The 25,344-nt window shown below is 36.9% G+C and overlaps 1 protein-coding gene across 6 annotated transcripts in view; it reads right to left on the minus strand.

Annotated features, from left to right (window-relative positions):
- Positions 1–25,344, minus strand: part of CCDC148 (coiled-coil domain containing 148) — a 276,911-nt gene that overhangs the window by 81,632 nt on the left and 169,935 nt on the right. For all 6 annotated transcript variants that reach the window (XM_042948861.1, XM_042948866.1, XM_042948863.1 and 3 more), the window contains one exon: positions 12,450–12,568. In XM_042948861.1, the coding sequence (XP_042804795.1) occupies positions 12,450–12,568 (119 nt within the window). The remainder of the gene's footprint in view (positions 1–12,449; positions 12,569–25,344) is intronic.

Consider the following 25,344-nt stretch of genomic DNA (forward strand, 5'->3'; position numbering starts at 1 on the left):
GACTTCTAGGGGAAAACGAAGAAATTTCAGTCCTACTTCAATCTGTTAGCAGGTTCACGTATTCAATTTTCTTTCTTTTTTTTCTTTTTTTCTCTTTTACAATTCTTTTCTTTTTCTTGAATACAGAAAGAGAAAAAGTTCATTTTTATTTTCAATTTTTATTAAAAATATTTTTCTTTAATTTTTACTACTATATTTTTTACTTTGGTGTAAATTTTTTCAAATTCTACTTTACTTCCATCATTTTATTTTAGTCTACTTCAGTGTATCCACCTTTTCAAATTTTCAAACAATTTCCTTTTTTTCTTTTTTTTCTCTTTTTCATTTCTTTTCTTTTTCTTGAATGCAGAAAGAGAAAAACTTCATTTTTACTTTCAATTTCTATTAAAAATATTTCTACTTAATTTATATTACTATATTTTTTGCTTCTATGTAAATTTTTTCAAATTCTATTTTACTTCCATTTTATTTTAGTCTACTACAGTGTATTCACTTTTTCAAACTTTCAACCGATTTCTTTTTTTAATCTTGTTTCTCTTTTTCGTTTCTTTTCTTTTTTCTTAAATACAGGAAAAGAAAAAAATCATATTTATTTTTAATTTTTATTAAAAACTATTTTTCTTTAATTGTTTTGTACTATATTCTTTACTTTTGTATATAATTTTTCAAATTCTATTTTACCCCCATCATCTCATTTTAGTCTACTTCAATGTATTCATTTTTTCAAATTCTCAAACAATTTCTTTTTTTTTCTTCCCCCCCCCCCTTTTTTTTCTCTAATCTGTCAAACCACTTTCAACACCCAGACCAAAACACACCTAGTATCTAGCATCATCTATTCACTTTTTGTGTGTGTGTGTTTTTAATTTTTAATTTTAATATTTTTTTAATTTTAATTTCTTTAATTTCAATTTTTCTACCTCATTAATTCCTTTTCTCCCTTCAAAATGACAAAACGAAAGAATTCACCCCAAAAGAAAGAGCAGGAAGAAACGACAGCCAGGGATTTAACCAACACAGATACAAGCAAGATGTCTGAACCAGAATTTAGAATCATGATAATAAGAATACTAGCTGGAGTTGAAAATAGAAGAATCCCTTTCTGCAGAGATAAAAGAAGTAAAAAATAGCCAGAATGAAATTAAAAATGCTATAACTGAGCTGCAATCACGGGTGGATGCAGCAGCGGCAAGGATGGACAAGGCAGAACAGAGAATCAGCGATATAGAGGACAAACTTAGGGAGAATAATGAAGCAGAAAAAAAGAGGGAGATTAAGGCAAAAGAGCACGATTTAAGAATTAGAGAAACCAGTGACTCATTAAACAGGAAAAACATTAGAATCATAGGGGTCCCAGAAGAGGAAGAGAGAAAATTGGGGGAGAAGGGTTATGTGAGCAAATCATAGCAGAAAACTTTCCTAACCTGGGGAAAGACACAGACATCAAAATCCAGGAAGCACAGAGGACCCCCATTAGATTCAACAAAAACCAACGATCAACAAGGCATATCATAGTCAAATGCACAAAATAGGCAAGGAGAGAATCATGAAAGCAGCAAGGGAAAAAAAGTCCCTGACATACAAGGGAAGACAAAGCAGGTTTGCAGGAGACCTATCCACAGAAACTCGGCAGGCCAGAAAGGAGTGGTGGGATATATTCAGTGTGCTGAATCAGAAAAATATTCATCCAAGAATTCTTTATCCAGCAAGGCTGTCATTCAAAATAGAAGGAGAGATAAAAAGTTTCCCAGGCAAACAGAAATTAAAGGAGTTAGTGGCCACTAAACCAGCCCTGCGAGAAATTTTAAGGGGGACTTTCTGAGGGGAGAAAAGATGAAAATTTATATATATATACCAAAAGCAACAAAGATTAGAAAGGACCAGAGAACACCACCAGAAACTCCAACTCTACAAGCATCATAATGGCAATAAATTCATATCTTTCAGTACTCACTCTAAATGTCAGTGGACTCAATGCTCCAATCTAAAGACATAGGGTAACAGAATGGATAAGAAAACAAGATCCATCTATATGCTGTTTACAAGAGACCTACTTTAGACCTAAAGACACCTTCAGATTGAAAACAAGGGGATGGAGAACCATCTCTCATGCTAATGGTCAACAAAAGAGAGCTGGAGTAGCCATACTTATATCAGACAATCTAGACTTTAAAATAAAGACTGTATCGAGAGATGCAGAAGGGCATTATATCATGATCAAGGGGTCTATAGACCAAGAAGACCCAACAATTGTAAACATTTATGCTCCAAATGTGAGAGAACCCAAATATATAAATCAATTAATCACAAACATAAAGAAACTCATCAATAGTAATACCATAATAGTAGGAGACTTAAACACCCCACTCACAGCAATGGACAGATCATCTAATCAAAAAATCAACAAGGAAACAATGGCTTTAAATGACACACTGGACCAGATGGACTTAACAGATATATTCAGAACATTTCATCCTAAAGCAGCAGAATATACATTCTTCTCCAGTGCACATGGAACATTCTCCAGAATAGACCATATACTGGGACACAAATCAGCCCTAAGTAAGTACAAAAAGATCAAGATCATACTGTGCATATTTTCAGACCACAACGTTATGAAACTTGTAATCAACCACAAGAAAAAAATTGGAAAAGTAACAAATACTTGGAGACTGAAGAACATCCTACTAAAGAATGAATGGGCTAACCAAGCAGTAAAAGAGGAAATTAAAAAGTATATGGAAGTCAATGAAAATGATAACACCACAACCCAAAACCTCTAGGACACAGCAAAGGCAGTTATAAGAGGAAAGTATATAGCAATCCAGGCCTTCCTAAAGAAGGAAGAAAGATCTCAGATACACAACCTAAGCTTACACCTTAAGGAGCTGGAAAAAGAACAGCAAATAAAACCCCAAACCAGCAGAAGACAGGAAATAATAAAGATTAGAGCAGAAATTAATGTTACCGATACCAAAAGAACAGTAGAACAGATCAATAAAATCAAAAGCTGGTTCTTTGAAAGAATTAACTAAATTGATACACCACTAGCCAGTTTGATCAAGAAGAAAAAGGAAAGGACCCTAATAAATAAAATCAAGAATGAAAGAGGAGAAATCACAACCAACACAACAGAAATAAAAACAATAATAAGAGAATATTATGAGCAATTATATGCCAATAAAATGGGCAATCTGGAAGAAATGGACAAATTCCTAGAAACATATACACTACCAAAACTGAAACAGGAAGAAATAGAAAATTTGAACAGACCCATAACCAGTAAGGAAATCGAACTATTAATCAAAAATCTGCCAAAAAACAAGAGTCCAGGGCCAGATGGCTTTCCAGGGGAATTCTACCAAACATTTAAGGAAGAGTTAACACCTATTCTCATGAAACTGTTCCAAAAAAATAGAAATGGAAAGAAAACTTCCAAACTCTTTCTATGAAGCCAGCATTACCTTGATTCCAAAACCAGACAGGGACCCCACTAAAAATGAGAACTATAGACCAATTTCCCTGATGAACATGGGTGCAAAAATCCTCAACAAGATATTAGCCAACCAGATCCAACAATACATTAAAAAAATTATTCACCACAACCAAGTGGGATTTATACCTGGGATGCAGGGCTGGTTCAATATCCGCAAAACAAGTAACATGATTCATCACATCAATAAAAGAAAGGACAAGAACCATATGATCCTCTCAACAGATGCAGAGAAAGCATTTGACAAAATACAGCATCCTTTCTTGATAAAAATCTTCAAGAAAGTAGGGAGAGAAGGAGCATACCTCAAGATCATAAAAGCCATATATGAAAGACCCAACGCTAATATCATCTTCAATGAGGAAAAACTGAGAGCTTTCCCCCTAAGGTCAGGAACAAGACAGGGATGTCCACTCTCGCCACTGTTATTCAACATAGTATTGGAAGTCTTAGCCTCTGCAATCAGAAAACACAAAGAAATAAAAGGCATCCAAATCGGCCAGGAGGAGATCAAACTTTCACTCTTTGCAGATGACATGATACTCTATATGGAAAACCCTAAATGTTCCATCAAAAAACTGCTAGAATTGATTCATGAATTCAGCAAAGTGGCAGGATATAAAATCAATGCACAGAAATTGGTTGCATTCCTATACACCAACAATGAAGCGACAGAAAGAGAAATCAAGGAATCGATCCCATTTACAGTTGCACAAAAAACCATAAAATACCTAGGAATAAATCTACCCAAAGAGGTGAAAAATCTATACACTGAAAACTATAGAAAGCTTATGAAAGAAATTGAAGAAAACACAAAAAATGGGAAAAGATTCCATGCTCCTGGATAGGAAGAACAAATATTGTTAAAATGTTGATACTACCCAAAGCAATGTAAATATTCAAGCAATCCCTATGAAAGTAACACCAGCATTCTTCACAGAACTAGAACAAAAAATCCTAAAATTTGTATGGAACCAGAAAAGACCCCAAATACCCAAAGCAATCTTGAAAAAGAAAACCAAAGCAGGAGGCATCACAATCCCAGACTTAAAGCCATACTACAAAGCTGTAATCATCAAGACAGTATGGTACTGGCACAAGAACAGACACTCAGATCAATACAACAGAATAGAGAACCCAGAAATGGACCCACAAACGTATGGCCAACTAATCTTTGACAAAGCAAGAAAGAATATCCAATGGAATAAAGACAGTCTCTTCAGCAAGTGGTGTTGGGAAAACTGGACAGTGACATGCAGAAGAATGAACCTGGACCACTTTCTTACACCATACACAAAAATAAACTCAAAATGATGAAAGACCTAAACGTAAGACAGGAAGCCATCAAAATTCTCAAAGAGAAAGCAGGCAAAAACCTCTTTGATCTTGGCCGCAGTAAATTCTTACTCAACACGTCTCTGGAGGCAAGGGAAACAAAAGCAAAAATGAGTGACTGGTACCTCATCAAAATAAAAAGCTTCTGTACAGCAAAGGAAACAATCAGCAAAACTAAAAGGCAACTGACAGAATGGGAGAAGATATTTGCAAATGACATATCAGATAAAGGGTTAGTATCCAAAATCTATAAAGAACTTCTCAAACTCAACACCCAAAAAACAAATAATCCAGTGAAGAAATGGGCAAAAGACATGAATAGACACTTCTCCAAGGAAGACATCCGGATTGCCAACTGACACATGAAAAAATGCTCAACATCACTCATCATCAGGGAAATACAAATCAAAACCACAATGAGATACCACCTTACACCTGTCAGAAGGGCTAACATTACAACTCAGGCAACAACAGATGTTGGTGAGGATACGGAGAAAGAGGATCTGTTTGCATTGTTGGTGGGAATGCAAGCTGGTGCAGACACTCTGGAAAACAGTATGGAGGTTCCTCAAAAAACTAAAAATAGAACTACCCTACGACCCAGCAATCGCACTACTAGGCATTTATCCACAGGATACAGGTGTGCTGTTTTGAAGGGACACATGCACCCCCATGTTTATAGCAGCACTATCAGCAATAGCCAAAGTATGGAAGGAGCCCAAATGTCCATCGATGGATGAATGGATAAAGAAGTTGTGGTATATATATACATGGAGTATTACTCAGCAATCAAAAAGAATGAAATCTTGCCATTTGCAACTATGTGGATGGAACTGGAGGGTATTATGCTAAGCGAAATTAGTCAGAGAAAGACAAAAATCATATGACTTCACTCATATGAGGACTTTAAGAAACAAAGCAGATGAACATAAGGGAAGGGAAACAAAAATAATATAAAAACAGTGAGGCGGACAAAACAGAAGAGACTCATAAATATGGAGAACAAACTGAGGGTTACGGGAGGAGTTGTGGGAGGGGGGATGGGCTAAGTGGGTAAGGGGCATTAAGGAATATACTCTTGAAATCATTGTTTCACTATATGCTAACTAATTTGGATATAAATTTAAAAAAGAAAAAAGAAAATTAAAAAAAAAGAAAGAAATAGACTAGTGGTCATTTGGGGCTGTGTAGGAATAGGAATTAATGGAAATGGGCATGAGAGATCTTTCTGGGTTAATGTAAATGATATAAAACTGGACCATAGCCATGGTTGTACATGTATATAAATTTACTAAAAATCATTTCATTGTACACTGAAAACAAGAGAATTCATATATAAATTGTTATTCAATAGAAGGGTTTTTTTAATGTTAAAAGTAGCAGGGTTGGTAGCTTTCCATAAAGCATTTTAAATGTTTGCACATTGTTATGAAAAGACATGGAAAATGAGGCTCCTGAGTGGCTCTGTTGGTTGAGCATCCAACTTAGGCTCAGGTCATGATCTCACGGTTTGTGGGTTCGAGCCCCGCATCAGGTTCTGTGCTGACAGCTCAGAGCCTGGAGCCTGCTTCGGATTCTGTGTCTCCCTCTCTCTCTGCCCCTCCCCCACTTGTGCTGTGTTTCTCTCTGTCTTTCAAAAATAAATAAATAAATAAATGTAAAAATAATTTTAAAAAGAAAAAAAGACATGGAAAGTAGACAAGTAGAAAAAAATTGAAAACTATCAGTAACCTTGCCTTTGGCAAACACTCCAATATCTACCAATTTATTGTTAAGACATCAAAAATGCAATGTAAATTATTTAGAAATTAGATAATGAAACCTTATTTGAAAACTTATAGAATGCAGGCCAAGAGACACAGGTTAAAAAAGGAACCTATAGCCAAATAAATTTATTAGAAAATAAAAGAGATTGAAAACAAATTAAAATTTTCAACCTAAGAGGATAGATATAGCTCAGTAATATTCAGGATCATGCTTCTTCCTCTGTCTTACCTCAAACTCCATTCCCAATGAAACAAGTCATCATATTTTACCTAAATACTTGATGAACATTTGTCATTTCTGCATCCCCACTGCTACTTCCTAGTTCATACACTTTTCCTCACACTGCTACTAAAGAAAATTTAGAATCAGCTTCTTGGTCATCAATTTCTACTTATTCCAAGCCTTCACCAGAAAAAACAAAACAAAACAAAACAAAAAACCAACAAACTATGAAATCTTTGGAAGAAATTGAGAGAAGACTTGAACTGGAGAGCTATTCTGGAAGGATGATCCTAGGTTGGAAATTTAATTTGGTATATATGGCAGCATTCTTTAACAAAATATCAATGCAAACAATTGACAAGATTTTTAAAAATGAAACCTGACATAAGAATAACTAAGATATGGGGCACCTGGGTGGCTCAGTTGGTTAAGCGTCCAACTTCAGCTCAAGTCATGATCTTGTGGTTCATGAGTTTGAGCCCTGCGTCAAGCCCTGTGCTGACAGCTCAGAGCCTGGAGCCTGCTTCAGATTCTGTGTTTCCCTCTCTCTTTGTCCCTCCCCAACTCTCACTCTGTCTCTGTCTCTCTCTCAAAAATAAATAAATATTTAAAAATTTTAAAAAAAGAATAAGATATTTTGAAAAGAATAATGAGTGAACACTTGCTCTAACAGATAGCAAAAGAGATTAATTAAAATAGCATGGTATTGATGTAGAAATATAAATATAGATCAGTTTTTATTTAATCTAATAAGAGTCCATATGGAAAAGAAACTATAATTAGTATAATATATAATAAAGGTGGCATTTCAACTCAGTGGGTTAGGATGAATCATTAAATAATTGGTGTTGAGAGAGCTATCAATTTAGACCAAAAAATGAAAGTCAAACACTTAGCTCATATCATTCTTGGAAATAAATTCCAGATGGCTAAACTTTAGAAGAAATGTGGATGATATATACTATTTTAAAAGAATTAGGTAGGTCTATTTGCAGGAATGCCGTGTGTCGTTTTGAAGTTTGTGCTTTGCAAAAGCATTGCCAGACCAGGAGTATAAATAGGGAATGACATCCAGCTTTGCTGCTGCTTGTCAAGCTGAGTGCCATGGTTCAGGAAGGGTTTTTTTTTCCTAATTTGTCTACTTCTGGATAGGGGATCTACGTACTTTGCCACCAGAAGGGAGAACCTCTTCTAATTGGAACAAAAACCTTATATACTAGCAGCAACAGTAAATAGTACTTAATAGTAAATAAGTAATTTGTGGATACATAAATGCTTTTGTTTGTTTTTTAAAAACACAAATGGCTGCTATAAACTGAACTTGTCTCTCTAAAATTCATATGTTGAAGTCCCACCCTCCTATGTGATAGTATTTGGAGAAGAGGCCTTTGGGAAATCATTTGGTTTAGATGAGGTCATGAGGGTGGGCCCTCACGATGGGGTTAGTGACCTTATAAGAAGAGACAGAGAGATACTGTCTCTCTCCCCAGCTATGGGCACAAAGTCTAAAATCAGTTGTCTATAAGCCACAAAGAAAGTTCTCCCAGAAACTCACCATGCTGGCACCTTGATCTTAGACTTATAGTTTCCAAAACTATGGAGAAAATAAATTTCTGTTGTTTAAGCCACCAGTCTGGTATTTTATTATGGAAGTCTGAGCTAATACAACAGTATTATATCATAAAATGTATTGGATTTCTGTTGTTGTTCTTCAACTTATTTTTTATGTAGGTACATAGTATGTATGCATAAGTATTAAACAATGGAAAACAGAAAGGGCTTCTAGAGAAGACACTGTATGAGGGTAGTGATCAAGGGGCACTTTTGCTTTAACCTTGTTTTATTTTTAATAAAAATGTCCTCATTATTACATGTTTTATCTAAAATATTTAAAATGCTTAAACACTTTGAGAAAAAAATTGTTAGAAGGCGTCTTGTGTTTTAAAAATTCAATTGGTTGGGGTGCCCTGGTGGCTCAGTTAGTTAAGCACCCGACTCTTGATTTAGTCTCAGGTCACGATCTCACGGGTTCATGAGACCAAGCACCATGTCAGGTTCTGTGCTGACAGTGTGCTGGTACATCCATACACACTCTCTTCCTCAAAACAAATAAATAAACTTAAAAAATTCAATTTATAGTAATCGCTTATATTTGATGAGTGTTGCATTCAATACTTCATTTAATCCTTACAACAATCCTATGAAGTAGACATTATATATGTCTTTATTTTACAGATGAAGAAATTTAAGCATAGGCAAGTTAAATAATTTACCCCAAAGTCACATAGCTATAAAGGATAGAGCCAGGATTCCAATGTCAACGACTTAATTAAAGAACCTTCCTTCTTAACCTCTCTGGCATGTTCAGAAAGAAAATAGGCCTTAGGGTTAGTGGAAACTTTGGCAAAAACAAAAACAATAAAATAATAAGGGCAAAACGCAGAGTATAACTGAGAAGGAAAACATAATTAATAAGTAAAATGAATTACTTTATCTTTTTATGTTGAACCACATGAAACTGCCAATACTTAACCATTTCTGACCTGCAAAAATGGAATTTTCTTATGGTTCAACATAATATATCTGCTAATTTATGAATATTGTTTTCAAGAAACTTAACCTTAGAATTAAAAACTAGACAAAGAAAATAAACAATGGACATTTTTAAACCCTCAAGGCCATGTGTGCATGTTTTTAACAGATCTGGAAACAGTTTTAAGCTCTTATTCTGATATGAAAAAAAAACGAGCCTCCAGTTAAAATATTAAACATGAGGTTTGTGAATTGTATTTCAGTAGCAGAGAAAAACAAACTAACCAAATTTCTTAGTGTCAGGATGGTTATAAAAGAACACAACTTCTGGTTCTTGCCAGGAGCAAAAGCTACCAGCAGTTTTTACACGTTGAGTTCCATCTCCCTACATCACAGAATGAGGACTATGCTTTAATCTACAACATCATCCAAAATTTTCTGGGAACTATTTCTTGATATATGATCCTGATATTTTAATGGCCTTCCTCACTGATTTCCCAATGGCATGAAAGAACTAGATTCATAACTTTCTGAATCTTACATTTCGCGTGAGTAGAACATACAGATCATAGGCCCTTAAACGTTGATAGCTTACTTAGCCCTCAGAGGTTATACAGTTCAATTTTACAAAGTACAAAGCAGAGCCCTATAGAGGCTGAATGGCTTTGGCCAGATCAGACACTATTCCAAGAAGATTGAAGACTAAAAACCTGGTCCCCTGGTTCCTAGTCCTTAGTACTCTTTTCGTTATGTTGTAATATGCCTATTTTTTCCTGTTATGTAATGCAGATTAATCTGATTTTCCTTTTCTTCTTTTCAACTGGATTTCTGAGTCAGCTAATCTTGATAATTATTGGAACAGGAAGGAAAAGACCGAAATGGCTCTGTAATCAAAGAAACTCCCTGGCTGCGAGGGGAGATTCTATTAGAAGCCTGTCTGCTAGATGCTGGGACCTCACATCTGTTCTGTTCTTCCCACCCCCTTTAGTTCCTGTGGCTCTCTTGTTTCCCCAGCATAGCTTCAGGCTATCCACCCAGACTTTGACCTCCACTATTGCCTTGCTCTTTAGTATTTAGCTGTTGGTGGGATTTTTGTCTCTGACCCATGGCATGGCCTATCTGCTGGTAAGCACTTTGTGTTTGTTTGGCTGGTTTCTCATTGACTGTTTCACCTCTTAGCCTTGAACTCTAAAATTCTGAGACACCTAGAAAATGATGTGAATTTCATCCAGAAAATCTTTAGGAATAGCCTGGCATCTATGTGGAACTCCACATTTAGTCTGCAAGCTTGGTGACTCGAGTTTGAGATAACTGTCCCATGGGTCACAGGGGAAGCTTCCTAGATACAAGTGAACCTAGCTGTATAAAATGGCTAAGTCCAGGGCACCTGAGTGGCTCAGTCGGTTAAGCATACAACTCGTGGTTTCAGCTCAGGTCATGATCTCATGGTTTGTGAGTTCGTACCCTGCATTGGTCTCTGTGCTGGCAGTGCGGAGCCTGCTTGGGATTTTCTGTCTCCCTCTCTGTCTGTCCCTCCCCTCACGCTGTCTCTGTCTCTCTAAAAATAAATAAATAAATAAAATGGCTATGTCCCCCAAGATTATGTATAAATCTAAGGAATAATTTTTTAATAGATTTTATTTTTAGAGCAATTTTAGAGTCACAGCAAAACTGAGCAGAAAGTACAGAGTTCCAGGCAAGTTTTTTACATTGACTAACAGTAAAGAAAAAACTATTGTGACTTCCATTATGAAATAAAAGAGCTATTCTTAATTTGTCTCCTGTGAAAATCTACTCAGAAGCTAGGTAAACTAGATAACTATGTGGGCTACCAATTTATTGTCTCTTAACTCCAAATTCACCCTTCATTGCCTACTCTATGAAAATAAGATAGACCCTGTAACTATTTCTCCCTTGCAGCTGGCACAATGTTAAGCTATGTCAGAAAGGGGTTCTGGAAAGATACTAAAGGAGGAAGGGGCTTTCTTTCCTGATTCCAGTGTTTACCCCTTCTTGCTCCTACCACATGGCTGCCGGCTGCATGTGTGGGGAACACACAGTGGCACCTGTGCCCATGGAGTTCCACTGGTGCCCAATGGTCAGTTTCCCAACAAACTTAAGAGGCACTCCCATGGTCAGATCCCCACTGAGTTTTGCAAGCATCCCAATGGTTGACTTCCAGCTTTGGCTTCCTACATCCAGGCAGGGTGTTTCTTGCTTTCCCAGTGACTCTGAACAAGACCTGGTTGAGCCCATATAATAACTTCTCCACCATTCAGTGGGCCACAACCATGCCTTCTACAATGAGATCTGAATCTCAACCATGGAGGTCGGGAGGGGGGGTGGTTGGTGAGGCACTTCCATATTTGTTTCTTCTATGGGAACCTTCCTTCAGCCCTGGAGTTGTCTTCAAAGCTCTCTTTATCTCTTTACATAACAGAGGTTTTCTGTTAGAATTAATAATTCTTTATCTTAAACTTTCCCTATTCAAATTATTATGTTATCTTTGTCTCTTCACTGACCCTGATTGATACAGTAAACTTGGAAAAATAATTTTAATTTCTCAGTTAATTTCTCAGTTTAATTTCTCATTCATAAAATGAGGACACTGGGTTAGTTGGTCTCAAATGCCCTTTTCAGCTCTAAAAATAAACCATTCCAAGAAACCCTCCATGTTTTCCTACATAGAGTGCATTCTAAGTATACTAGAATGAATCACATACACAGTATAATTGTGTATTGTCCTCCTCAGCCTCAATTATATTAAATGGGTCTCCCTTCTTACCTGAATAATGGTTTCCTCCTTCTAGGTCAACATATTAAGTCATAGTAGCACCCAGTTTTCTTTCATGCACACAGTGGGCAATCAAATACTATAAAATCCTCTGTAAGGGTTTTAACTAGGAAGCTATCCAAGGAACAAAATGGCAAACCAGGGATTTGTGTATGAATATGAGAGAGTGAAATACATTATAAGTATCATTTTATCTATTTGTGGGATACAAACATTGGAAGGATACATTAAGTATAAAAAAATGCTCCTTCTGATACTGTTTACCCAAACCATCTCCATTACTATGCAATTTAAGATCTTTTTTACCTTTCTCTGTCTTTTACTGACTGTTCAGCCATTAATTTCTTCAGTTCTTCTAGACGCTGAAGATCTCTCATTTCCACTTCTTGCCACTTCTGTTCTTTTTTAGCCCAATATTTTCTTATCTATTGTATAAATGTTACATAAAATTTAAATTAACAACATATATGTTAAAATGAGGAGAAAAGTTAAGACAACATTATCCTGTGGTTCCTATAGCCAATATTAAACTTAAATGGTACTTTATATTTTTCATTTCTTAGATCTGCTTATAGTATATTGACAGCAGACAAAAAATAAATGAAAACCTGAAGATACAAGTCCTGAGAAACTGCATGGTTTAACAATTTCTGAAGTGGAAATGTAACTTGTGCCAAGATCTAAAGCCTGAATCTATGGCTAAAATAATTGACTTTCAGGGAACCACAATAGAAGCATGTTATTGTCTCTAAAGCATATGATCTACCTGTTACTCAAGAATATTTTTATCCTCTTATGGTAATGCAGTCTTTAACAAATATAGCATTAAACCTATTCTTACTTTAAAAGCATGAGTTTATTTATGCTAATGGACAGCAGGATGTTGAAAGCTTTATGCTTCTGGGGAAGTGGCAGGAGATAGGTGGGAGGAAGGAGAACAAGAAAAAAATAGCAGGGTTATGATATATAGTAGTTCTGACTTATGTGGTAAAATAAAGGACACATTTATCAAGCTCAAAAAGGTGAAAGCATTGTTCTTACTAGGCCTGTTTTATTTCCCTTCTCTGGAAATGGAGACAGCCTGAGAAAACTGGAAGTATACATATGCTCTTCTGTTTTTTTTTAATGTTTATTTATTTTTGAGAAAGAGAGAGAGGGCATGAGTGGGGTAGGGGCAGAAAGAGAGAGGGAGACACAGAATCTGAAGCAGGCTCCAGGCTCTGAGCTGTCAGCACAGAGCCTGAGGCAGGGCTCGAACTCATGAACCGTGAGATCATGACCTGAGCTGAAGTTGGATGCTTAACCGACTGAGCCACCCAGGCGCCCCTACGTATGCTATTTTCAGGAGGATGAAACCATCATTCAAGGTTCCCCTGGTGATGGGGCAATTGAAGTTAATGTGTATTTGACAGAGGCCCCTTCAACCACTTGGCTCGCCATGTTGTGTGCAACTCAAGAGACTGGATCTTATTGGTAAAAAGTAGAGTACTTCAGTGGTGAATGATAATGAGTGACTGCCAGCAGAAGGTCTGTTGTGGAGGACATGTTAGCTTCACCCCCAACGTGGCATTGTGTCTTTTGAGAAGTGAATATGAAAACCTAAGTGGTTTCCAGACTTGCCTTAGCAACATGGTCTCTGACCACTGGGAGAACAAAGGAAGCCTCCCAAGCAACACGGCCACAGTCATAGCAGCTCTGCCACAGGGCCGCCACACCAGCAATCACAATGGAAACATCTGCTCAAAGCATAACAAGTAACTGGGTGAGGTCAAGGTACCATGATTTCACCCTGTAGATAATTGAGATTTGAATTTGGGGAGAACAGAGATGAAGCTAGAAAGATAGCAAAGAGAGGGTAGGGGAGGCAGAGAAAGAAAACACTGACTGATAAGGTGTGTTTCAAAGTCCTGACTGATAAATGCTGGGGCATTCTATCAGTGTCAGGTATGGAAATGTTAACAATGATTATATCATCTCCCTCTGGGGTTTAAGTGGTGTTTATTTTACACTTTGTGTATTTTTGTGTTACTTTATGTTTTGCAATGAATATGTATTTCTTTCATAATCAGAGAAAGTAAAGCTACTTCAAAACTAAATTTTAAAAAAGAGCAGATATTGGATTAAAGAGCATTTGCCTCTAGGCTCTAAATGACCAACAATATTTGCTTACTCTCAGTGTTGGCCTTGGAGGGAAGTCATTGGTCCTTTTGTCAACAATCCCTTGACTACAAGTGGACAAACCCTTTAGGTCCAACCTGGACAACCAGGTTGCTGGTGTCCTCAGAAGACAGATACCATTTGGTGCAGTATCCTCTGAAGGTCATATAAATATGTCACACCAGAGTCTTTTGGTATCTCAGGATCAATTATTTCCATCCCCAACTCTCTAGTATGCTCAGACATTGCTACAGTGTGAGTCTCTCTCTCTCTCTCTCTGTTCTCTTTTTCTCTCTCTCTCCCCTCCTCTCTCTCCCTCCCTCCCTCCAACTCTCCCTTTCCTCCCTTCTCTCTCTTCCTCTATCTCTCTCTCACCACCTCTCTTTCTCAATCTCTCTCTCCCTCTCCATCTCCCTCTCTCCCTCCCTCTCTCCCTCTCTTATGTGAGCCCAATTTATTCTTTCTCAGTGCTTTCTACTGGGCTCTCTGAAAGCCCTGTGTCATCACACATAAAATCCTCTACATCTTCAAACTTCAGACCACTACATGATTATTTTGACTGGAATTCTCTTGAGCGAAGGATGCTTATCCTCTGGTGCCCCACATGCCAGGAGGCTGAGGAATGGTTCGAGCATTTTCCTCGTTAACTGCTACTTTTACACTAAAGGTCATTTTCAAATATTCATGAAGAATTCAGATACGAGGGTCACAGCCACACAGAACTTGTCCAAAACAACCCCTTTTACTTCCCTAGACAACTTCAGCATCTGCCTGAATGCCCTTCCAACCTACTAATCTCACAGTTCCATAACTTCCTCTATTCCAGGAGTCATGACTTCCTCCAGGATTCTATTATCATCAAACACATTTCAGTTTCAATTCTGAAATCTTCAATTATAGCCATTGATTCTATGATCAGGACCTACCCATTCCTTTGCTATCATCCTCAGTTTTCTGATCATATAATTTTATTCCTCCATTATAGCCCTCTTCTCAAGGCCTTGCTAATTAGTATGTTTGTTTCTCTCTCCCACTGCACTTCAGAAAATGTGATTTATCTATCTTGGCACTTCCAACATTAACTACAGGGTTTAGAACATGATATATACCTAATAAACATTTGATTGATGAATGAATTACACAACTCTAGAAAATTACACCAAATTTATGGTTTCAACTGAATATTCATTGATAATCAGCATTCCTTTTATGAATTCCTGGTTAATACCTCTTGCGTTCTCATGAACATATTCCAAACCCGTTCACTATGTTAAGCTGCATATCTGCCTCCTCTTCTTCACTTTTATCAGGGGAAATAGAGACTATAAATGATACCTTCCTTGATGCCTGCCTTTTAGAAAAAGAGGTGTCTGTACAAAGGGACAATAAATCCCTCTTGGGCTCCAGATCGTATTCCCTAAATCCATCTTCCCCATAAACTTACTCCATCATTTACCCCTCTCTCCCTTATACCTTCAACTTCTCGGTCTGTGCTGCTTCCTTCTCCTCACATGGAAATATATACAAATCTCACCCATTTACAAAAATTTAAAAGGACTTTCTTTAGACCCCTGAGACTGTAGCACCTCATCCTTCATTGTTCTCTTCTTCAGTCAAGCATCTTACTTACTGTTCTTCAATTCTCATCTCCTGTTTTATTCCTCATCTGTAATATTCCTATCTCTGCCTTCCCTCCAAATTCACTACTCTTACCACTGACTTCCAAGTGAGTGAACAAAATGATCCTTTTTAATCTTTATTTTACATAATTTCTTTGTGTATTTGATTCTGTCAACCCTTATCTATATAGTCTTAAGACACTACTGACTTTGGCATTCATTTGTTCAACAAATATTTACTGAACATACGCTTTAAGCCAGATATTGTGTTGTATATTTGGGATATGATGCTCAAAAGAGAAATAAGTTCTCTGCCTCATATTGCTGGGACTTTCTAGAAAGAGAGAGACAAAGAGAATAAATATGTAAACGAATGAATAGAATATTACATCATACGTTCTAAGAAGGAAATAATTATAGCAATGATTTAAAAAAATTGGGTAGAATTTTGACTAGAAGGCATATTTTTGTAATGACCTTTGAATCAAAATTTAAAAGATGAGAGTGAGACAATTATGGGAAGAAATGGAGGGTGATCACCACAGGAAGCGGGAGCTCTAGGTCCAATAGCATTGAGTGGGAAAGACTTTGTGCATTTTCAGGACTGGGAAGAAGCCAGCGTGGCTGGATGGAGCATGTGGTTGAGTTAAGAGTGGAGGTGAGATTGAGAAGCTAGCTGAGGGCCAGATGATTTGGCAAGGAGTTAGGTCTAGAAACAAAGAAAAGCTATAGATAAGTTTAAAGCAAGGTATGACGTGATCTGACTGAGATTTTTAAAAGATAGCTCTCGATATTGAGTGAAAAATAAGACAGTAGAGAAGCAAAGGAGAAACAAGGAGACGAGATAGAAGAATAAGGTAAAAATGATCACTTGGACCAGGAAATGAAATGTTCATATCTGAGATGGTTTTTGAGTGGGACCAGAGTGCTCACTGAGGAAATGAATATTAAAGCTGAAGAAAAAAGGAATCAAGGATGTTTCCTAGCTTTTTGCTAGAGCACCTGGTTGAATGATGGTACCAATAACTGAGATGGAATACTGGAAGAATAACAGGTTTGGGAAAGAAAGACCATCAGGAGCTCAGTATTGAACATTAAACAGTTGACGTGACTTCAAGACCTTGAAGTGGAGATTCCAAATAAACGTGTGGAGGTACAGATGGGTGGCTCAAGGGTCGATTCAGGGCTGGAGGTATAAATTAAGGAAATATATACTTAAAATGGCATTTGATGCCTCAGGACTAGAAGAGATCTCTAGGGTCAGAATATAAATAGAAGAAAAAGGTGGCTATGTACTTTCATTCTTATCTGCCTTTTGCAAAGTTTTCTCAACAAAAATGACTCCATTTCCCCTTCCACCTGTCAATTTTACTCTACCCTTATTACCAAAACAAATCTCCTTGAATCATCCTCTGAACCCTCCAGGAAAAAAAGCTTAGCCATCCTTGGCACACCAATGACCGTTGGCGAAGGTTTATTACTCTCCATTCTTCATCCTGCCTTGTATTCCTTGATTCATTTTCATGAGGCTCTGACAATGCACTGTTACTGATACATTTAGGCATTTACTACATGCCTAGCATGGTCTATCCTACCTGTGTCCTGCTAAATCTCTCCTGTCCATCCTTTAAGATGCAATTTTAACACTGCTTACTCAGCCTTCCTCCTTCTTCTCTCCTCCAGACATAGGTGTACCTTCTAAGGCACTATTTATGTGTCCTTAGCATAGCACTTTCCATATTGGTTCACATTATTCATCTTTGCATTGTAGTACCTTGTATCATGTCTCACACATAATAGGGCTTAATTGATCACCATTAGGTGAGTGGAAGCTTCTTCTGGTCTCTGGTCTGAGAATAACAAAGTTGTGGATGGGAACAAGGCCAGCAGTTTTATTTGCAGGATGGTAAAGTCTGAACTAAGCACTTCCCTAAAGACAGTTCCATTCACCCTTTGTCAATTAATAGGAGCGGGAAGTATGTATGTCAAGAATTATTGGCTTTGAAAGCCTCAAACTAAAGTTAAGGCTAAGGATATTTAACTAGCCCTTTGGGACATTTGTTAAGACACAGATTTCAAACACCCTGCGTTTTACTTCTTGAGTGATACTTATAATATTCCAGTGATAGGGAAACCAGAGGTTAGTTAAAATGAGAAGAGTTGCATTTAAAGCTTGTCCCTTGACTCCCACAGATGAGGTTTCTAGACAAAGCTTGCTTTTCTGAAAAGCAAAACAGGCCCTCATTACTACCCCTCTATAATCTCAGATTCATATCAGGGATGTTCCCCTTTTCTTCTTCCACATTTTGCTCATTTTGGTAAAGTGAAGCCAGTAAAAGTGTCAATAAACTGAAGAAACCGTTCTCTAAAATAATGCTATGCTAACTTTTCAAAGAGTTTGAGATCACTTTTATATCCTACCTTACCTTTCTAATCTTCCAAACAATATGCTTCCTATTAAAAACTCCACCAGGAAGTGATGTTTACTCAGGGTTTAATTTTTAAAAACTTGTACTAATACTACACAACCATCAAATTATATTTTTTCACTCCTTCAGTCCAAGAATTATTATATTCAACATGAAATAAGAATTTCATGAAAGCAAAAAGTTAGGGCTCAACTATCATAGAAGGAAGACAGTTTGGTCTCTGATTTCAAGCAATATGCGTGGTGTTGAATTTTTGAACAAACTTCTACACCTTGCTCCCAGATCATTATTTCAAAGACTTTAATGACTTATTCAGAAGGAGTTCATTATTCTTAACCAGATACATAAAATGTATGAAATAGGAAGTTCAAAATATCCAGTGCCATTACTAATAAGCTATGGAGATAGAGCAACTTTCAGTCCATTTTCTAGATTCTAATTTACTTAGCTAATTCTTTGCATCTTACAGCTCTCTTTTCTACTTTTGGTCTGGAATATGAACCCTCACAAAACAGTGATATTGTTACATATGAAAGCAGCAAGACCTCTTAATAGAAAGTGTTCATATTTTTTTTACTGTAATTTTTTTTCCATTTGTTCCGTGTAGATCAACCTGTATCCCATAAAATTGCCACCAACTGAAGTATGACTCTTCTTTCTATACAATGAATTTGACAAGCATCTATATTTCACCAGATAACTTTTCACACTTTTGTGTGAATTTCTGAAAGGTAAGAAACATGCCTTATGTTGTAGTACTTATTTGTATCTAATATTGCATCTAGCTAATGAAATGTACATGATATGCAACTACCAAATGAATCCAGGGAAAAACGATATAGAAAAGCAACATTGCACACAATACTTTTCTTATATCAATTTATATAAATCCAAAACTATTAATAAAGCATCCAGTTAGACAATAAACAGTCAGTAGTCTACTCAGTCATGTGTGGGATGGAGATGCATTTAATCTCAAAAGAGCCTGAAGGCATAGTATGTCTTTAAATCAGATTGTCTACGAATCAGATTAAAGACTTTTTTTCCTAAAGATGGACACTTTGTCACCTCTGGCCTCAAAACTTTTTAGCCAACATTCATCTCTTCTATACTTGTGGCATAGAGATCTCTGTGGGCTTCAACTCAGGATCTGCTGGAGCTTCTGAATAAAAATTTGGCCCCAAGAGAATTACTTTACATGACATTCTTTATGCAAATATTTGAAAACTCTCTACATGGGTAAGAAATCACAATACAAAGTCAAATTTGCCACCATCCTGCCAGATTATTTGAATAGAACTCCTTTCAGTCCACATTTCAGACTATTTGTATTTCAGCTACTTATCGGTGTCTTACACTTGAACATTTTGCCACCAATCTCCAACCTGGTAAACAAGTACATCCACCACTGGTAAGAGGGTAGATTGTTATACTCTTCCTGAATAACAAATAAAATCACTGGCAAAGCCTTAAGAATTAAGAAACAAAGCTTGAGAATTAATAAGCAGGGACATATGCAAAGATTCAGGTATAGGTATGTTCATTACAGCCTTAAAAATGTGAAAGGTTACATATAATATAACGGTGCAAAATAAGAAATTGGTTAAATAGAGGACTCCTGGGTGGCTCAGTTGGTTAAGTGTCCAACTCTTGATTTCAGCCTAGGTTATGATCTCGTGGTTCATGAGATCAAGCCCTGCATCAGGCTCTGTGCTGACAACTCAGAGCCTGCTTAGGATTCTCTATCTCCCTCTCTCTCTCTCTCTCTCTGCCCCTCCCCTGCTTGCATGCACGTATGCACTCCCCATCTTGCAATAAATAAATAAACAAACAAACAAACTTTAAAAAACAGTTAAATGCAATATTTCACATAATGAAACACTATGCAAACACTAAAAATTATGTGGTAGAAAAACAAGATATACAAGATATACTAATACATGTTAAAATAGGTTAAAAATAATATGTGCAGTATGATTCTAGGTAAGTTAAATTCCTCATGTATATAGAAAAAGGATATATGGATATTGTTAATAATTTTCTTTTCATACTAGTTTAGGACTTGGGGTGACTTTTATTACATTTTGTGTGCTTGTTTGTATTTTCCAAACTATCTACAATGGACATAAATACTTTATAGTTACAAAAGTATGTTTTTTGAAGGTTTGACCAGAAAAAAAATCAATATTTATAAGGACATGACTATTATTCATTCCTGAAGTTTCCAAACTCTATTTCTATGCCAAGTCAGATGACAAGAATATTGTATATACCTTTATATAATATTTTCACTTTTTATCACCTTGTGTGCAGCATCACTTTCACTTTCTAGAGAAAGGTTCACAGGACTATAATTTAATTTTATACCATAGGCCTTATAAAGGTTGATGCAATATTATATGAGGACTGATTTAGATTCTTCTGTAAAGCAGTTCTACTAAAAATGCTATCCACTGGGTGGTTTGCCTCCCTCCCCCCGGTACATGCTGTCAGCTCCTGATGTGCTAGGATGTTGTCTATTATTAGCAAATAAGAGCTAAATGCTTCCTTTTAACTTTAACCATGTTCAATTACAGCACCCCATTTTAGTCTTGGTTTGCTGACATAACTATATTCCCATCCTCTTAATTTTTTGTCTTACATTCTCTTACTAATTTTCTATTTTAATGATTCTTAATAGGAAACAGATGGCACACTCAAAATTAGAATAAATCAAGAAGAATATAATAAGAGGACAATTGACAAAGGAGGGTTGGAATTCAGGATAATCACAAGACATCATGCAATAGCCGGGCTGCTTTACTACCCATTGACCAGTCAAAGACAGCTATGTGGGGAGGGCCACCCGATAGGAGCTGAGAACTTTGGTGGAGGACACAGTGGTCAACACAACTCTGCAGGGGTAGGAACAGGGGGGTCAATTCTCCCAACCTCAGTCTCCTTCCTAAACTGATCTCTAGTGTTCCATTTTGACTGAATCCAACCAGAATCCAGGGGTCAAGGGAGCCATGTAACACAACTCCCTGGGCCACAGAAAAGAATGGAGAGTAGATACAATCCAAGGGGAGGATGTCCAGCACAATAGTATTAATGTTTCTTATTATAACTTTCTTGGAAGTAGGTGATGTCTATATGCATAAATACATAAATGAAATGAAATATCTTTTTAGGTGGTGTTCACTTTAGTCACTTACATGAGTATTTTTCCATGGCAGAGCTGCCTACTTGAATTGCCAATAGCAATTTCTGCTCTGATGTAGTCTTTTGTCCTTAGAACAATGATGAGCCAAGAAAGTATTCTGAGGTAAACACATTAGTTATCTCCCTCTTAATGAAATGCCAGGTGGATTAAAAAATAACTGTCATGTCTTCCTTAGAAGTAAAGTCTATTTTCAGTATGGGCACTGAAATATTACATAATGATCGTGTCATATGTTGATATTGCTAAAATGGATTTGTCTGTAATCTTGTTTAATTTCTCTCTTTTCACTATTCATTAGGAAGGGAGTATATATACTGAGGATGTTGTATTTCACAGCCTGAGGTGTCACAGAGAGTGAAAAGTGAAAAGTAATCAAACCTCAGAGTCATTCAATCATAACTTCTTAGAGCTGAGGTGATTTTAGCAATCATTTAATCCAAACACCTCATTTTACAATTGAGGAGGCAAAATCCAACAGAGCCTGTGTAAGTTGCCCAAGGTCACCCCACCTTGTTGGGGCCTCCTACTTTGGCATGTTTTCCTCTCCACCTCACCATGAAGGTTCAGTGGTATCCTGCTCGTTCATTACATTCATTCATTCAAGCAGTATTTATTGCATGCGTTATGCCAGGCACTGCAGGTAAAACAATGAAAATAGACAAACCCCTCTTTTTTATGGGGCTTACATCCTAGAAGAAAAAGAGAAGACAGTGAATAAATAAATAGATATGTATCAGGTGGGATAAGTGCTGAAAAAACATGAAATAGAATAAATGGACAGAGTAACAGGGAAGAAGAATGTTATTTTAAGTTTGGTGATCAAGGATGGACATTCTCTCTAAGATGACATTGGAGTGAAAGCCTGAATGAAGCAAGACAGTGAGTTGTGCAGACATCTGGGGGAGTAGTATTCCAGGCAGAGGAAACAGCCAATGCAACACCCTAAGAGGTCATGTGCCAGGGTGTTGGAAGGGGAGGAAGTGGACTGATATGGCTGCCACAGGATGAGTGAGGGGGAAAGTGGCAGAATATGAGATCTAAGAGATATAGAGTGTAGTGCAGGGACTAACATAATCTGACGTGAATTTTAGAAACATCTCTGACTGCTGTGTGGAAAATAGACAAAAGAAATAGTGTGGGAATAGAAAAGGAGGGAGCAGAGACATTCAGAGATTCAGAGATTATTATAATAGCTCTGATTGAGGGGCATCTGGGTAGCTCAGTCGGTTAAGCGTCCAACTCCAGCTCAGGTCATGATCTCACAGTTCATGAGTTCAAGCCCTGAGTCAGGCTCTGTGCTGACAGCTCAGAGCCTGGAGCCTGCTTCAGATTCTGTGTCTCCTTCGCTGACTGCTCCCTCCCCCACTCATACTCTGTCTCTGTCTTTCAAAAATAAGTAAACTTTAAAAAATATTTAAAAAAAATAACAGCTCTGACTGAAGATAGAGCCTTCTATTTATGACAATTTATCAGTATGAGGTGTGCAGGGAAAAATAACAAAGATAATACCAAGGCTTTTGGCCCAAGCACTGGGTGCATAGGTTCCCATTTTTTGAGAAAAGGTAAACTGAGGAAGGAGTAAGTCTGGAGAGAAAAACAAGAATACATTTTGGACATACTAGATTTGAGGCAGTGGGATGTGTAAATTTGGAGTTCAGGAGAGAGGTCTAGACCAGAGATGTTGTTATTTGTCAGCATATAAATGACATATAAGTAATTTTGCATTGATTGAGATCACCCAAGAAGTATATATACTTAGGACTGAGTCCCTGGGACACTCCAAGGCCTAGAAGTCAGAATGGTGAGGAGGATTCATCCAAATTTATTGAGAAAGAGAAATCAGTGAGGTAAAAGAATGAAGTGAGATAAAAAAGCAAAGAGAAAATGGCCTCCTACAAGCCAAGTATTAAGTTGGAAGCCCAATATCCAAGGAGGAGGGAGTGATCACTTCCTTTTAATAGTTCAAGTAAAGTAAGGACTGAGAACTGACTCCTGAAATTAACAACATGAAGATCAATGATGACCTTGGCAAGCACAGCTTGGCTGGAGTGGAGGGACAAAATAGCTCAAGAGAGAATGAGTGGAAAGAAGCTGGAAACAGTGTGTAGGCCATAGAATGGTACAGTTTCTAAGGGAGGGTGTGTGGGGTAAACGAAGAGTAGTTTTTTAAAATAGAAGTCATAATGGCATATTTGTAGGTTAATAGGAAAGATGTAGAAGAGAAGAGAGAAATGGTAGTGGCAGAGAAATTGGGATAGCAAGCACTATACAGATGTCTGTTAATTAAATCAAATTACCATGAATAACCAAGACATAGAAACTGTAAAAAAAATTGATACCTTGAGTTAATTAAAACAAAATTTTTTTTTAACTATCTATTGGAAAATCTCTTACAGAGAATCATTTATCTGGCTTTTGATGACCCATGCTGCTTTCCCCCCCCTCCATCTGACTTTTTCCTAAAACTGTGTCCTGACAGGAGCACCTGGGTGACTCGGTTGAGTGTCTGACTTCAGATCAGATCATGATCTCAGTTTGTGGGTTCAAGCCCCACGTTGGGCTCTGTGTTGACAGCTCAGAGCCTGGAGCCTGCTTCGGATTCTGTGTTTCCCTCACTCTCTGCCCCTCCCCCACTCACACTCTGTGTCACTCTCTCTCTCTCTCTAATTTACTCTCTTAACAACTTTCCTATACAGCACTGTTAGCTATGGTCACCATGTTGTACATTAAATCTCTGTTACGTATTTATCTTATAACTGAAAATTTGTACCTTTTGACTGCCTTCCTCCAATTTCCCCTCCTGCCACCCCCTCTCTTGTGAGAAGTCTGAGCTCTTTTTCAGAGTTTATTTTTTTTAATATTCCACATATAAGTGAGATCATATAGTATTTGTCTTTCTCTGTCTGACTTCTCTTAGTATAATTACTTTCTGTGACTATACTTAACATATGATTTCACTTTATCTGTCTTATGTCACTTAGCATAATGCATTCAAAGTCCATCTATATTCTTGCAAATGGTACATTTCCTCATTTTTAATGGCTGAATAATATTCCATTATGTGTATATATACCACGACTTCCTTATTCATTCATCCATTGATGGATACTTAGGTTGTTTCCATGTCTTGACTATTATAAGTAATGTTGCTTTGAACATGAGGGTCCAGATATTTTTTTGAGTTAGTGTTTATGATACCTTTGGATATATTCCCAAAAATGAAATTGCTGGATTATATGATAGTTCTGTTTTTTTATTTTTTTGAGGATCCTCCATACTGTTTTCCATAGTGGCTGCACCAATCCATAATCTTACCAGTGCGCAAGGATTCCCTTTTCTCCACATCTACACTAGTGTTTGTTATTTCTTATCTTTTTGATGATAGCAATTCTAATGAGCATTAGGTGATATCGCATTGTGGTTTTAATTTGTATTTCCCTAATGATTAGTGATTGAGCATCTTTTCATGTACCTGTGGCCTTTATATGTCTTCTTTGGAGAAATGTCTATTCAGATCCTTTAAAATTGTCCATTTTTAAAATTGGGTTGTTTTGTTTTTGTTGTTAAGTTGTATGAGTTCTGTATATATTTTGGATATTAACCCCTCATCAAATGTATGGTTTGCAAATATTTTTTCCCATTACTTAGGTTGTCTTCCCATTTTGTTGGTTGTTTCTTTTGATTGCAGAAGCTTTTTAGTTAGATGTAGTCCCACTTGTTTATCTTTTATTTTGTTGCTTTGAGCTTCAGGTATCACACTGAAAAATCATTACTAAGACCCATGTCAAGGAGCT

The sequence above is a fragment of the Panthera leo genome, chromosome C1 (assembly GCF_018350215.1).
Source record: "Panthera leo isolate Ple1 chromosome C1, P.leo_Ple1_pat1.1, whole genome shotgun sequence".
Lineage (NCBI taxonomy): Eukaryota > Metazoa > Chordata > Mammalia > Carnivora > Felidae > Panthera > Panthera leo.